The sequence below is a fragment of the Neltuma alba genome, unplaced genomic scaffold, assembly GCF_004799145.2.
Source record: "Neltuma alba isolate B1F8T4 unplaced genomic scaffold, ASM479914v2 tig00010682_pilon, whole genome shotgun sequence".
Taxonomy (NCBI): Eukaryota; Viridiplantae; Streptophyta; class Magnoliopsida; order Fabales; family Fabaceae; genus Neltuma; species Neltuma alba.
Genome location: NW_021635523.1, coordinates 79,129 through 94,841, shown reverse-complemented (window position 1 = coordinate 94,841; position 15,713 = coordinate 79,129). Strand labels below are relative to the sequence as shown.

At 33.7% G+C, this 15,713-nt stretch overlaps 2 protein-coding genes across 2 annotated transcripts; one reads left to right on the top strand and one right to left on the bottom strand.

The window, feature by feature from the left end:
* Window positions 1-2,559: 2,559 nt before the first annotated feature.
* On the bottom strand, window positions 2,560-9,721 carry LOC114758217 (protein disulfide isomerase-like 2-3). Its single transcript, XM_028947243.1, has 9 exons — window positions 9,502-9,721; window positions 8,119-8,277; window positions 7,364-7,477; window positions 6,042-6,199; window positions 5,771-5,870; window positions 4,346-4,522; window positions 4,115-4,260; window positions 3,118-3,264; window positions 2,560-3,032 (listed from the first exon to the last, which is right to left on the bottom strand). Exons 1-9 carry the CDS (start codon window positions 9,646-9,648, stop codon window positions 2,855-2,857), a joined length of 1,326 nt encoding a protein of 441 aa, XP_028803076.1. The 5' UTR covers window positions 9,649-9,721; the 3' UTR covers window positions 2,560-2,854.
* Window positions 9,722-13,855: 4,134 nt separating this feature from the next.
* On the top strand, window positions 13,856-15,395 carry LOC114758222 (polygalacturonase-like). Its single transcript, XM_028947248.1, has 4 exons — window positions 13,856-13,981; window positions 14,139-14,453; window positions 14,548-15,066; window positions 15,177-15,395. The coding sequence occupies exons 1-4, from the start codon at window positions 13,856-13,858 to the stop codon at window positions 15,393-15,395; spliced, it is 1,179 nt and encodes a 392-aa protein (XP_028803081.1).
* The last annotated feature ends 318 nt before the right edge of the window (window positions 15,396-15,713 follow it).

The window sequence follows — 15,713 nt, the reverse complement described above, 5'->3', positions numbered from 1 at the left end:
GAGCAATCTTGGCCCCAACAATTGAAATAGTTGATCAAATAAATCACTACAAGTGTTCTTTGCTACCATTAGAATAATTTGAGTTTCTCATTTGTGATTTTATGTGCAAATCTGGTCAAGAAAGTGATACAATGGACAATCTCTATACCACAGAATTCTTAAATAGTATTCCATGCTTTGGAGTGCCACCATACAAGTTACACTTGAAAGTAAGAGTACCAATTAAACTGTTACAAAACATAGATCAAGGTTCAAGTTTATGTATGGGACATGCCTTCTAATATCTCATCTGGGACAAAGCGTGATTAAAGCCATAACGTTGAATGGGTCAAAACCTACCAAAAGGTTCTAATTCATTAGATGGATATGAATCCTTCTGAAAGTCGTTGGTCATTTATAGGAAACAATTTCCAATAAAGTTACCATTTGCAATAACAATCAACAAAAGTCAAGGGCAATGGTTAAGGCATGTTGGTCTATATTTACCAGCCCATTTTCACTCATAGACAGCTATATGTTACACTATCCAAAGTAAGAAGTATGGATGGTCTGAAGTTATTATTGATGATAAAGATGGTTGCTTGAAGAGAACTACAACAATGTTGTGTACAAGAAAATATTTACAAATGTAGATAGTACAAATGTTTAGTCCATAGTAAAGTATTGATTGTCATCAATGCTATTGCAGGTAATTATATGCTTCCCATGCAATAGAATTTAGTTCAGATACAATAATAGAACAAGAACCCAACTTTTTTGTATAGTCACATATCCAACTTCCATCCTCTCCTCTCAAAACACCACCACACCTAGCCTGACTAGAGCTTCCCTTCGCTGCTCCAGTAAAATTCATTTTGACCCAACCCACCGGAGGAAACATCCACTTAATAAGCCTCTCTTCTCGAGCAGTATTGCAACAATTTTGTTCACAAGGGTTGTACACTCCCACACATATTTTCTTATAATTAAATCAGGTTATGACATACTTTTCTTAAAACACTCTTATTTAGGACAGCCTATGACTTCAAGCACTTGCCCATACTTGTCTAGTTTTTTCAAATGAAAGTTAAATCTATTAATTTTTTTCATGTAAAATGATTATATTCAAAAGACAACGCTTAAATTTGTTGTTTTTTTTTTTCACGCAAGACAAGTATATTCCAAGATATAACGCTTCCCACCACTTTGTTGTAAAATAAGAACCCACCACTTTGTTGAGAAGTATTAATAGGAGGTAATTTAGGAAGGAAAAGTGATAAATATGAGAGACATGGAGTTATTTACATAATTAACTCGAGTCATCATACACAATACAAACTATAACAAAACAAAATATAGATATCACAACCAAAATTCATTGTCATAATTAAATAATACGTTATAAAGATTTTGAAGTGAATCTAGAGGGCAATTATGTTACCTTGTATGAGATTAAGTAAAGGAATGCCCAAAAGAAAAGATTCAGACGCAGCAGGCTACAATATTTCTTTTCTAGCCCATTCCGGCATATTGAAGGTGGAAACACAAACGTATCATTGAAGAAGGCAAATTAGGCTATAGTCTTGCATATTTAGACCCAAATGCATAGTTTAATGTAGCATGACAGGTCATAAGTGTGAATAGTTTTTTGAAGTGCCATAATAGGCTTGAAAGATGCTTACTTGGGGTTGCAGGAAGCATTACTTAAATTAAGATCAATCCAAGTAGAGGCTATTTATTTTATTTCATATTTTTCTATTTGTTTTGTAATTTTTATTTTTTTAGTAAGACCATGAGTAGTGTTTTAAAAGTCAGACTAGGTGTCGAATAGGAAAGACTAGCAGTTTAGGGTTCTCAGGGTCCAAGCGTTTCAACTGAGGATGTAATAATTAAAATTAAATAACAATTTAATAAAGAATAATTTTGTGCGTATATATATAAGAGAAACAAGTCCATAATAAGTCTAATTGTTAGCGCAATAACATCACAACATCTAAGTTTTCAATATAATAACACCATATAGCTACAAGTTGATGGAAAATATACTGGACTTTTTGAGGGTGCCAATTTTTATAAATCTCTACAGACTTCTATTAATTTTTGTCCAGTATTTTTAATGATGCTCAAAAAACTTTCTTATTTTCTAAAAACTCTTTCGTCTCAAATCACGTGTCAGTTCCAATCTAACACAACCATAAAAACAGTTTTCAGTCCAAACCAAGCCTTTAACGAGTCCAATCAATAGTTCGACCATTTTCGTGATTAAACCGTGTTGAATTGAAGTGAAGCCATCATTAAGGCAAAGCCTAGACTAAGACAGGAAACCAAAACAATTTTAAAAAATCGAATGGTCCTTTGGACTCATTGCAAAAATATTAAAAAAATAAAATCTTATTATATTTTCAAACTAAATTATCATATGGCGTCATTTAGCTGAAAACTTCATGTTATAGTGTCGTTATGTTGAGAATTAGACTTATGAATTTATTTCTTATATATACTATTATATTTTTTGCAAAATTTTTATTTAATTATTACGTCATAGATACGGCTGTCAATCCAACTGGTTAGACCACGGGAGGTGTAAACCACTTACCTTGTAAGCACACGCAGCAGCAACAGGAAACAGTCATAATCAGATAAACACATGATGCTCCTCACAAGTCACAAACCCTCCCTTTTTTAACAAGGACCATTGAATCAGAGTACCGAAAAGTGAACACAGTCATCAAATAAATACGTTTCGTTCCCTGTCTGGCCATTCAATCATATGAAAACAAGGACTCTTGCAGATGCTGGCATGTTTCCTCCTGTGGCTTCAAAATCGCCTAGGACCTCAAGTTTTACCTTCCCATATTATCTCTTTATTCACCTATCACAACTCATCCTTGCTAGAAGCAGTATCTTCCCCCATCAGTTCTTCAAGAGAGAACTCATCTTCCTCAATTATTTCTCCATCCTTCCCATCCCATGGCTCTGTCTTCACAATGGCAGGTGAGCCTCCCAAGGGCAAATTGCCCTTGCCGCCCTGTCCGGCTTCTCTCACAAATTCACTGAAAGCAAATTGCGAAGTGTTCATGCACTTTTGTGCATTTCTCTATAAAAGTATTCAGTATTTCTATCGAATGACAAACTTACACAATGTGTTCGGGCTCAAAAGCACTCTTGAGCGGAGCATATACGGCTTTCTTGAGGTTAAGAGCCACAAGAGCAGGATAACCATAGCCTCCAACACCCACATGCTTCTCAAGATCTGGCTGCTTGCCTGCTGCTGTCCAAACATAGCTGTAGGCAAAAGGAAACATCACAAGTCATGACCAAAGTTGCTGATGTATCCAATTATAGAAATCTAGCGGATTATTTAGGGTACTTGATATTCAGCCAAAAGGGTACACAAATGCCTATCAGTTATGGAAGGCACAAACCAAATATCCAATCAACAATGGATTCCAGGCCAATTGAAATTAGATATACAAATTGATCAAGGAGGGATAGGCTTTCCGATACCCAATACCCATGTGTTACAATAAAATAAATATACAGTTAAATTCATTACAACTTTTTATGCTAAATTAATACCATCATGCACTGCTTAAAAGGTCAACAACGGTATCGGATATATTTCATATCATTATCTGATACCAAATGCTAACCTTCAACATGAAAACAACATAGTTTTTCTACTTCGGGCATTTTATTTTTTGGTTACATTTAAAGGCGTTCTAGATATCGGTTATTTCAGGTGTGGGAGTTTGAAGTCTAAAATTCTTTCAGAAGAGAAAGGGTGTGCTGGATACATGTTTTGGATTTTGATATTAAAAAAATGACCTGGCATCCACCTATCTCCATTTCCCCAAAGCTTTTGCAACATTTAATCAATATAAACGGTTAAAAACTTATTGGGAGTTCCACTATTCACAAGTCAAAAATAGTGACAACCTTGTATGGCTCTGTGCAACGTTGATTTTATTATTTCAATATTAACATGGTTTAAATGTTAAAAAAAATAACCTCAATTTTTGAGAAACTTTACAAGGGAAAATATCTACTTTGACAAAAGAATAAATTGAGATCAGAAAAGAGGAAAGCAATATTAAAGGAAAAGAATAAGTAAAAATGATTCATATCTACTTGCCTGTAAGGGCTCCTTTTAAACTTCTCAGCAACTGACAACAATTGTTGAAGGTAACGGTTTCTCCCCTCAGCCTTGGAATCCAAAATATCAGGAAGAAAAGCAACAAAACAGATTGCAGCGGAACCACATTTCTCTTCCAACACATCCTATAGAAAAAGCTTATGTAAAGAACTCTATAACTACGTCAAACTAACCAATGACCGGGTACAATTGGAAGGGGTAAAATCTTACCGGACCCGTCAGCTCAGTCACTTCAGGTGGTGCAACATTCGTTTCCAACTGCTCCAGTGCAAATGATTCAATAGCTGAGGCAGTCCTTGCCCCTTCATATGGAATTGGAGTATCTTTGTCAGCACCAAATACCAATATAGTTGGAAATCCTTGAACGTTGAACCTGCTCATCAAAGACTGGTAACAACAGTACCATCAGAATTTTGAGGGGAAAAAAATTAAGAAAAACATATCTAGTTAAAACCATCTAATGTAATCTCTTCTGTTTTTTTCTTTTTCTTTTTCTTTTTTGTTTTTTTTTTTAGATAGCTAAACAAAATGATAGTATTAACAATGAAAAAGTCACATGGCAGAAAAGGAAGGAGAAATACACGAACTTAAAACAAAAAAGGAGGGCTCAACTACTGTAACAGAAATATTAGAAAAAAAAGAAATCATAGAGAGAATGTCAATTCAAAAAGTGCTTGACAGAGGGCTTTCCAGAGAGTTGAGATTGATGGATTGTTTCTTGACCCATATTATTTCATCTGGTTTAATCTAACTTGAAAAATAAAAATAAAATTGTATTATGTAAAACAGAAATAGGCAGAAAAATGGGAAGCTGTCAGAGTTAAATGATGATATTAGAATCATATAATGCTACAGACATTGAATCTTGACGTGAAACAAACATCTTGACACCGCAAACTTTAAAAACATAGAACACAAGACATGGCACAGAAATATTACAGAAACCACTGGAGTCATAAAGTAACAGTACAATCATGTAAATTGTGATGTCCCGAGAGGAAATGTCAGAAATATATGAAAATTAGAGTATCAGATTAGAACTTATAGTGCATCAGCTGAAGCCTTTGGTTTTATCCAATAGTGACAAGTCAACTCCAAGAGAACAATTTAAGCAGTTTGAAGATATGCCATTCAGTAGGACGGAATTACCAAAGTAAAAACAAGAACAGTAAGGAGACTCTTGATGGACATATAGAGCCTTCAGGTAGGACTCATGCTAGGACGGCCAAGCCCCCTGAGACTTATAAATAGAAAGAAGGGTAACAAGCCAAAGAAGCCCAGGGTAATAACCTGGAAGCTGAAGGGAAAATAATGGAGAATCATAAGAAGGTTACCTTGGCAGGAGTGCCAGCATAGCAGAGAATTAGAACAGAGGGCAGGGGACATGGTAGGGTACAGAAGATGTAAGAGAGTGCATGAAGAGGTCTGGTCTATCAAAAATGCCTTACCCATATAAAATTACACATTGCCTTGCATTTCAAATTGAGGTTGACTGAGGACACACAATTGAAGTTGCAGGTCCGAATTTTTATAAAAAAAAAAAGAAAAGAGCAAACAAAACAAAAATAGACCAAAATAAAATGGTCAATAAACGTTTTGGTCAAGGCTAGTTTTATTAATGACTTAAGAGCATACCTTTTCTGCATCACAGTCAACATGACCCAGTTTCACCTTCCCTTGTAAGTTATTAGCAGCTTTTTTCCATTCAGGAGCCAACTTTTTACAATGGCCACACCTTCAAGAAATAAAAGAGAAAAAAAATTTATGGATGAAGCTGAAAATATGACAGTAGAAGTGCTTTAAGCTCAGCCAGGTGATAGATATTTAAGATCCAAAAAATCACGGCTTATTTCTCAACTATAGGAAGTCACCGCCACACTACATTCAGACAATAGAATGCAATTACCAAGGAGCAAAGAATTCCACAATCCAAAGTTCTTTGCTTTTGAGAACCAGTTCATCGAAGTTGCGAGAGTTCAACTCTACAGAAGCACTGGATTCTGACTTTCCACCAGTTCCCCCTGTTGCCTTTCCATTCAAACGTTCCTTCAAAAGAGCCTTTATCTGTACATGTACACAGAAAATTAGCATGTAATAATAAGTTAATTATGCACAACTATCATTACCTCCATTGAAGGAAAGGCTCGGAAAGAATAAGTGGCATCCCAAGTAGCATCCTACCCGACATTCAACTTCAAGTGGCACCCGACGAGGGAGTGTAAAAGATCCAAGAGACTCCTAATGAAGTCATTCATTTTTAGTTTCTATGTAATTTTACTATTTAAAAGAGACATTTTGTATCTAATAAATTATTAGAAAGATTTGAAGTACCTTCAGATATTTTGAATTATCCAAATGTTCTTTCAAATCTATTACTAGCTTATCTTACTTTAAATTATGATATATTATTTTAGATATGTGAATTGACAAATAGGGATCTCAAATACATTACCTAGTCTCTTGTTATAATGATGCAATATTCTTAATTTAATTTAGGTAGATGACATTTTATCACTTATATGTTTAGATTTTTTTTTTTTTTTTAAAACCTTTAGGGCTTTTAGGATTTCTAGCTTGTTTCTATTTAAACTCAAGTAATGTACATTCATGATGATTTTGCTGAATAAACTCTTTATTCAAATTCGAATCATGAATGTACATTACTTGACTTTGAATAGAAAAACAAGACTCTAGACAAGCTAGAAAACCTAAAAGCCCTAAAGATTAAAAAACAATATTATAAAATATTCGATATAAATCATAAGATGTCACCTATCTATATTAAATCAAGAATATTGCAACACAATAAGAAGACATTAAATAGTATTCCTGAGATCTCTATTGGGCAACTCATATATCTAATAAACTACTAATAGATTTGAAAGATAATTGGGACAACTCAAAATATCTAAAAAATACTTCAAATCTTCCTAATAATCCAATAAGTACAAAATGTCTCTTTTAAATGAAATTACATCAAAAATAAAAATAAAATGACATTATTAGGAGCCCTCTTGAATAGGATCCCTTACACTTCTTCCTCAACGGCTGCCACATGGAAGTTGAATGCCAAGATGCCACTTGGCATGCCATCTATTCTTTTCGAGCCTCTCCCCTGGTGGGTCTTCTCCTACTTAACTAGTGGCATGTAAAGTGACAGCATTGCCTCTGGGTTCCTATCACTTGTAAAAGATTAGATTCCTATCACTTATAAAAGATTCTCATAACCTGTTGTAGAGCGAATTCAGCAATAGGTTTGACATCTCTAGCTCCTTGATAATCTACCGGTGGTTTTCCAGGTGTAAAGACCTTTATGGTGGGAAATCCCCTAATCCCATATTCCTATAATACATTGAAAGAAACAAGTTCAAATAAAAATGTTATAGAGAAAAATAATAAATCATGTACCTTACCACTGAAGGAAAATGTATGTAATGGCTTATGTATTTAATCATTTAAGCAGCAATGCATGTTATATTGGAGAAACGAACATTAAAAAAAAAAAACAAAATAACAAGTAAAAAATAAAACACCACATGATAATGTTTCATCTAAGTTGGCTAAACTATACTGAGAATAAATACAACAGAGATATTCTTTGTCATGTTCAGTTACAAAATGATAAAAAATATTAGGTATTTACTGACACAATATATTTAGTATTTATATCGTATGTTATTTGCATAATCAAATGAAACTAAGCAATGCAAGTTAGATCAAAACGTCCAAAGTGGCAAGGCCCATTTTATCTTATTCAAATGATCTATATCAAACTACCCAGTTCAAGCATTCAGCGATGATATATAACAATTCACATTTTCCATTATTCTTGGTCCTCCAAAGAAAGGTTTAGCATTAATAGTGAGTATAATAATATTTTCATATTAAAAGGAGGATGGTTGCTGAGGGATATATCAGTTTTAACAGACTCCATATGATACAAAACACAAAACGGGCCTATGAAGATTGGAACTATAAGCAACCTGAGCAAGGGCCTGGTGAGCATCAGCATCAAGTGCTGCAACAGTAGCTACACCCTTTAAGACAGAAGCAGCTTTCTCCCATGTAGGAGTTAGAGCCTTACAATGACCGCACCAAGGAGCAAAGAATTCAACAAGAACAACTCCATTTGAATTGAGGACCTGCAGCATTCAGATAGCACTCTTAACTTCAGTTGTATTACTAACTAGATTAAGCCAAAAGCTAAAGAAATATTACTCACACGAGGGATTCACACCGAAAATTTAAATTGAAAAGATAAAATCAGGAAATAAGAACAATGATTTTCTATACATAAAGCATTATATGAAAACAACAACTCCCTTTGAATTGAGGACCTGCAGCATTCAGTTAGCGCTCTTAAATTCAGTAGTACTACCTTAAGCGAAGAGCTACAGAAATATTACTCCCCAGAGGGATTCACAGAGAAAGTTTAAATTGAGAAGATCGAATAAGGAAATAAAAACAATGCTTTTTCTATACATGAAGCATTACATGAAAAGAGCTTCACCAACAGTGGAATAGTACGCTGGAATTAGGCAATGAATTACAAGGAAATAAAATATCTAAGTTAAATAAAATTCAATGAAAATGCTATAAAACGAAACACATGCATGGTGATTAGAAACGGGAGGAGGGAATGGGAAAAGAGAGAAGAGAAGAGGGAGAGACGACAAGTCTAACATCTAAAAATAAATATATACGCCCAAGATATTATCATATTCTAGGAAAGAAAAACACAACTTTAAAACATAGTCAAATCAATCAATCAATATACTAACAAAACACGAAATCCTATCCTAATCTTCATAAAACAAATCATCCTACTTATCTTAGGATCATAACAAGTTCATCCTAAATCCATATCCCATCAAAGTGAGTACAACATGAAACGTACTTTAACGCAAGTGCACGAGTATGATTAGTATATATATTGCATAGAGTTGTGGCTCCATAAATTTCTATAATACAGGCAAAATGGTGACTGAAGACGAAGAAACATGATGCGATAGTGTAAGGAACTTCACTGAAGCAAAATTAGAATGTATAGATTCAACTATGAAAAGTCGGATCCCAGAGTCCCAAAAACATGATGGTTAATCCTTAGAATAGATCTATAAACTCCGCACGGGCAACATTATTTAATAAAACAAAATGTAACTTCATCTGTAATTCGAACAAACAACCAACTTCAAAGATGAAAAGAAAAAGAAATACCCACACGGTTTTAAAAACAGAAGACGCAAAATTTCACTTGAACGCATCATATTTTCTAGCAGAGCAACAAATATAGTGGATCACAAATTGGGTAAAGAATAGAAACAATTTAAATGAGAAAACAAAGCAATTTTCACTTTCATTGTTACCTTGGACTTGAAGTTGGAGGGATTGAGCTGAACCACAGGTGATGACGGTCCGTAGAGTGCGTTAGAAGGAGTGAAGTTGATGAGCGTAAAAAATAAAAAGATTGACACAGCTGGAAAAAATGGCGATTCAAATTGGAGCTTTCTCATCGTCTTTCTCGGGAACTTGGCACGCCGAATCGTAGCAGAAGGCAACTCTATCGAGTCTCGTCGTCCAGAAGGGGAAAAACGCAGGGTCCTTCCACCAGTCGACCATGCGCGTCCCGGCAGCTACGTGGGCAGGCCAATAATAAATTGCCACATCAGCTTGCCACGTTTTAGCAGGTAGAATTTTCGAAGGGAAAAGGCCCTATAAAAAGAAGGTGGAAATTCTAATATTCCAATTCAGAGACCTAGGAGGTTAAAATTTCAGGAGAGAAAGTGATATCTGACTTGGTATTTTACATGAAAAAAATATATTTGTGTCAAAAGTTTATTAACAAGTTGTGAACTGCCAATGTTAAACAGCAAATAACAAGAAATATATTAGTAATGACAAGTTATTTATTAATGAGTTATAAATTAGCAATAACAAGTGTTGAACAAGTAATAACAAGAAATATACTGGTAATGAAAAATTTAATAGCTTTTATTTTTCAGAAAATCTCATACAAAAACATTTTAATTATTTGACTACATCTGCAAAATATTGAATCAGGCATCACTTCCTCTTATGGGATTTTAACTTCTTAAGTGCTTGAATTGAAATATTATAATTTTTTTTTGTCATTTTCTCATTTTGGAAAGAATATATTCAATGATCTCAATAGCAACTTTTAGATTTTTGGTAATAATATTTTATTTGATGTTAACAATACTGCGTTTGTAAATAATAATAAAAATTTATAGAGATCATTTACTTGATATCTAGTAATTTTTAGTTTTTTTTTTTTCATTTTTCTATAGAAATGAGGATTACAGTTCAACATACTCAAATATTTTTCCAGAAACATTTATCATCCTAAATTATCCTATTTTTATTCATTCAGCTTTCAAAATAGGTTCAACATTTTAAAATAATTTTTTGAACCAAACCACATCTAATATTTTAAAATATTTTGTGGTTCAATTTTACTCTTAAAATATTTTTTAGGAGCAATTTTAATTTCAATTTTAACTATCAAAAGATCGTTTTTTTTTTTTTGCCAGCTTCAAAAGATCCGTTAAGTAAAGATATTTATGTACTGAAAATAATTAAAGATTAGGTTGACAACATGAAAGATAAGTCTAGAAAATATTTATTATGATTATTGAAAAAAATTGTAAAACTATTATTAAAAATTTTAAGGATGACTACTAAAATATGAAAGATAACTAACTAGTGGTATATGAAAAAGTGTGATAAAAAGTAAAATTGCATTACAAATAGAATATTAGACGCATTTAAAAAAATACTTCAAAATACTAGATAAACTAAAATATATTTTATGACATTGAGCACATCCGAAAGAAATATTTTGCAGTGTTGGATGCACTTTTATCCTGAGAATAATAATAATAATAATAATAATAATATTTTTACATATTAAAGATTTTACTTTTTAAAAAAGAAAAGGCAATTGTAATAATTTTCACCAAAAAAAAATGTTACACTCAGTAATCCATCAAGTGAAAAAGTTCAGCAAGAAAAAATAAACAAGCAAGAAACAAGAAATAACCAAACAACACATAAATACAAGACCCCGGGGGGGGGGGGGAACTAGGCCAATGCGAATGAGGACAATTCTTATAATACTCACAGCCTCATCTCTTTGAATTGGTAGGGACAGGAAGCAACCGAACCAACATCTGTTTGCCCAGGGACACACCATAATCAAATGCTCAATGGTTTCAACCTCATTATTGCTGCAAATTGGACATAAATCATCCTGAGCACATTTTCTTTTCATAAGCGTCTTTAGTTGATAGAGCATCATTAAGCATTCTCCATAAAAAATGCTTAATTATTTTTGGGGGGGGGGCTCATGAAGACTCCAAATGCTTAATTTAAAATCCTGCACCATTAATCACTAGGATTCTGCAACATCCTCCAAGCAGTCTTCATTAACAAAGCCTTACTTTTGAAAGCTTTGGAACTTCTAAATCCCATATCACCGGATTTCTTATCATTTGACATCAAGATCCCAACATTTCCAATGAATTCTTCTACCATCATCGCGCTCATTCTATCCCCACCAAAATTCAAAGATCAAGCCATCAATCTCCTCACAACCCTTCTTGGGGGAAAAAAAAAATTGACATTGGATAAACTAGAATTAAGTTAGCAACAACCTTAATCAACACCTCTTTCCCAGTAAATGTCAAGAGTTTTTAATTTGCTTCCATCCTTGTAGTTTCAAACATATCTTACTTTCTATTTTTTTTGTCATATGACATCCTACTTTTCACAAAAGCAAGTGCAGAGGTTTTAGATGTGCCGCAAACCAGTGGGAGGCTTGAATATTCCCCAAGCTCACTGGCAGGTTTCACACCCAACTCACTTAGCTTGCTCTCAACCACTTATATGGCTTCTAGTGCAGAGTTAGTAGAAAAGAAAAACAGGATTTTTCCAAATTCATCTACTTACCTGATATAGCATTGTAAATGTTCAGTATCTTCTTAAGAATCATATAATTTTCCCTCTGTGCTCTCATAAAACGCATAACCTGCCAAAGAAAAACAAAAACAATGAGAGAGCATGGGCCCTCCTCTATATAGTCCCATACCCACCAAATCACTATTTCTTACATGAACTAGCACCATCATTGAGAGGACATCTGCTGCAATGATAAAGAGATAAGGGGAGGGAGGATTCCCTTGTTTAAGTCCTCTCTTTGGCTTGATATTTGCCACTTTCATGCCTGACACTTGAAGCTTAAACTCAACTGAAATAATGCACTCTATAGTCCACCTCACCCATTAACTACAAAATCCCATCTTTAACATCACACCATTAAGAAAATCCAGTCAACTTGGTCATAATCCTTACTTAAATCAATTTTCAGTGCCAAATCACATCTCGTATCCCCTTTTCCTCTTTAGATATTGAAAAGCTTCATGCCTTATAAATCTTAAATTAGTCTTTCAGCCTCAGAGATACATTTGCTTATCAATCCCCTCATCCTGCAGGTCATGATCTTTACGATATTCTTATACAAGACATTGCAAAAGTCTCATTGGGGGAACTAATTAACAGATTCAAGTTTGTCAATTTTTGGCATTAATACAATCCGACTTAAGTTCATTTTCTTGAGATTTAAGCGACCTTTAAAATTTATGGGATTTTTCTCGATTTTTAGGCAAACTTTTCATAATTATCCTTTTGGCTCAAAAATTTTCGAACTTATGCATTTGGTCCAACTGGACTCTTTCATTTCCCCCATGCTTTAACAGACGACTCTGAACTCTAGTAACTCATTCAGCTCATAAATGTCTGAAATTCTCTTGTTTAACAAGTACTTGGAGTGCCGGATATGACACCAAGCGGTTACCACTACGATTTTAGGACAAGTAATAAAATCATATAAATCTCAACTTCTTCTCTAACTTTAGCAGGAAAATATTGATAGAAAATTAAGGCCACGAGTTATCTTTTTCATTTTTCCAATCCATCAATTCAAGATTATAAAGAACATTAGTTTCGACAGCCAGCGCATTCATTAAATGTATTTTAACATTTATAAATGTAGTCACCATAAATATATAAACTTATAAAATTTTTATAATGAATTTTTCAAGAATAAGATTCTCAACTTAATGTTTAAATAAATTAAATGTTCAAAAAACTGGTCAAAAATATATATGTTTAAAACAGTATAATTTATTATGTTATTTTTTTTTGTGAATTATGTTATATTTTTTATTACGTAAATAATCTTATTTATTTTGTTCTTGTTTTAGGTGATAATCCAGGCATGCGAGGGGGCAATTGTATAGTAAAGCTATATATTAGTAATGGAAAAATAAGAATTTCTTCTTCTTTTTTCCCCACCTTTCCCCAAAGCTTTTAGAATCATTTAGAAAGGGAATATGCTGTTTTTAAGATATTCAAAAGTAAAGGTCAATTTAATTGACAAGCGGTTCTTTGGAGATCTTTTCTAACTCTTCGCCCCTACAAATGCGCTCTCTCATTCATAGTCTTAATGGTCATAGTCTTTCCAAGTTAGTGGTGTTTAATCAGTTTAACCTTTTTTACTATTTATGGCATTAAATTCTGCGATTATAAATACTAAACCACCAAATCAGTTTCCATCATAGGAAAAAAAAAGAAAAAAAAAAAGAAACAACGTTTACAATAAAGAATTAGGAGAAGTTATAACACAAAAGGGAAACAATCACAATGTACAAGAAACTGAGTTTTACAATATGTTCCTTGTTCTTATTTCTGGGTTTCACCATTATAGCTCAAGCAAAAGACTTCGATATTTCTGCCTATGGTGGAAGCCCTAACGGGGACATAACTGAGGTAATGCTATGCTATATTATATTCAAGCCGTATGTAAATTAGCGCTGTCAATTGTATTTTTTCTAGTAGTGCTAAATTTATATAAGCTAGGATAAAACATCAATAATATTTCTTGTTCTTTTAATAACATGTTTGTATATTTTTGTTGTTGTTGAAGGCTCTCACAAAAGCATGGACCGATGCATGTGCAGCCACTGAGGCTAGCAAAGTATTAGTTGGTGCCGGGACTTACAATATGAATGCAGTTGACCTTAAAGGGCCATGTCAGGCTCCAACCATTGAGATGCAAGTTAATGGTGTGATTCAAGCACCAGCAGATCCTGCTGCATTAAAAGGGGTAGACCAATGGGTTAAGATAGGATATGTGAATGCTTTCACATTATCTGGTACTGGAACTTTTGATGGCCAAGGTCCAGCTGCTTGGAAAGCAAATGATTGTGCAAAAAATCCGAATTGCAATTGGCCTACCATGGTAAGTAATGTCAAAACAATATCTTCCCTTGTCTAAAATCATATTATTCTCGATAATGCTTGGAACTAATAAGAGTTTCTTGTGATTTGAACAGAACTTTGGATTCAATTTCATTAATAATTCTTATGTTAGGGGCGTGACTTCGAAAGATAGCAAAAACTTCCATGTTAATGTCCTTTCATGTAACAATTTCAACTTTGATGGGTTTAACGTTAGTGCACCTGGAGATAGTCCAAACACTGATGGAATCCACATTGGAAGATCAAATGGAGTGAGTGTTGCAAACACCAATATCGCTACCGGAGATGATTGTGTTTCGTTAGGTGATGGTAACACAAATGTCACCGTGGTAAATGTGACCTGTGGACCTGGTCATGGCATTAGCGTTGGAAGTCTTGGAAGATATAATAATGAACAACCTGTTTCAAACGTTAATGTTAAAAACTGTACAGTATCTAACACAATGAACGGTGTGAGGATCAAGACATGGCCTGGTACTCCAGGAGATATTACTATTACTGATATGCATTTTCAAGACATCATCATGAATAATGTCCAAAACCCTATCCTAATAGACCAAGAATATTGTCCATCAAATCAGTGTGACAAATCGGTACGTAAGTCTTAACTCTTTAATTTCAATTCCCTTTATTCATTATATTATCAATGACTTGTATGACTTTTTTTGTGATCTAACTATGGTATTCGTCTTCAATTGATTAGACTCCATCAAAGATAAAGATAAGCAACGTGAGTTTCGAGAACATTAGTGGCACATCTCAAACTCAAGAAGGAGTAGTTCTAACATGTAGTAGTGGAGTACCATGCTCTAATGTTACACTTAGTAACATTAATCTCACATTCAATGGAGCTGCGGTAACTGCAAAATGTGCCAATGTCCAACCAACAATTACAGGGACTGCACCAGCTTGTGCAGCTTAAGAATTGAACACCATTATAAAGGTTTTCCATTTTTGTTTCTCCGATTCTGTTGGATTGCATAATTCATCCCCACATGTACGGTGGATGGTAGCTAGATTTTTTCCCTCTTCCCTTGAATAAGAGATCATGTATGTATGTCTAATGAACTCTTTATATACAATTAAGTTGCAATAATACAATGATTTATATATATTTTTCAATTGTAAAGTAAATCATCATCAATCTCATTATTAGAAATTCTTTCTTAAGTTATCTCTTTTTGAACTTGTCAGTAAGAATGTAAGTCATACTTTATAAAAATTCGATACGCCGGTTGTA

Bases quoted from the DNA above. Each gene is read 5' to 3' on its own strand.
- LOC114758217 (XM_028947243.1), bottom strand. From the start codon at position 9,648: ATGAGAAAGCTCCAATTTGAATCGCCATTTTTTCCAGCTGTGTCAATC. The intron at 5,871-6,041 runs GTAATTGCATTC...TATTTCTTGAAG, and splicing joins GTGGAATTCTTTGCTCCTTG to GTGTGGCCATTGTAAAAAGT. The intron at 3,033-3,117 runs GTAAGTTTGTCA...ATTTGCTTTCAG, and splicing joins TTTGAGCCCGAACACATTGT to TGAATTTGTGAGAGAAGCCG.
- LOC114758222 (XM_028947248.1), top strand. From the start codon at position 13,856: ATGTACAAGAAACTGAGTTTTACAATATGTTCCTTGTTCTTATTTCTG. The intron at 13,982-14,138 runs GTAATGCTATGC...TTGTTGTTGAAG, and splicing joins CTAACGGGGACATAACTGAG to GCTCTCACAAAAGCATGGAC. The intron at 14,454-14,547 runs GTAAGTAATGTC...TGATTTGAACAG, and splicing joins ATTGCAATTGGCCTACCATG to AACTTTGGATTCAATTTCAT.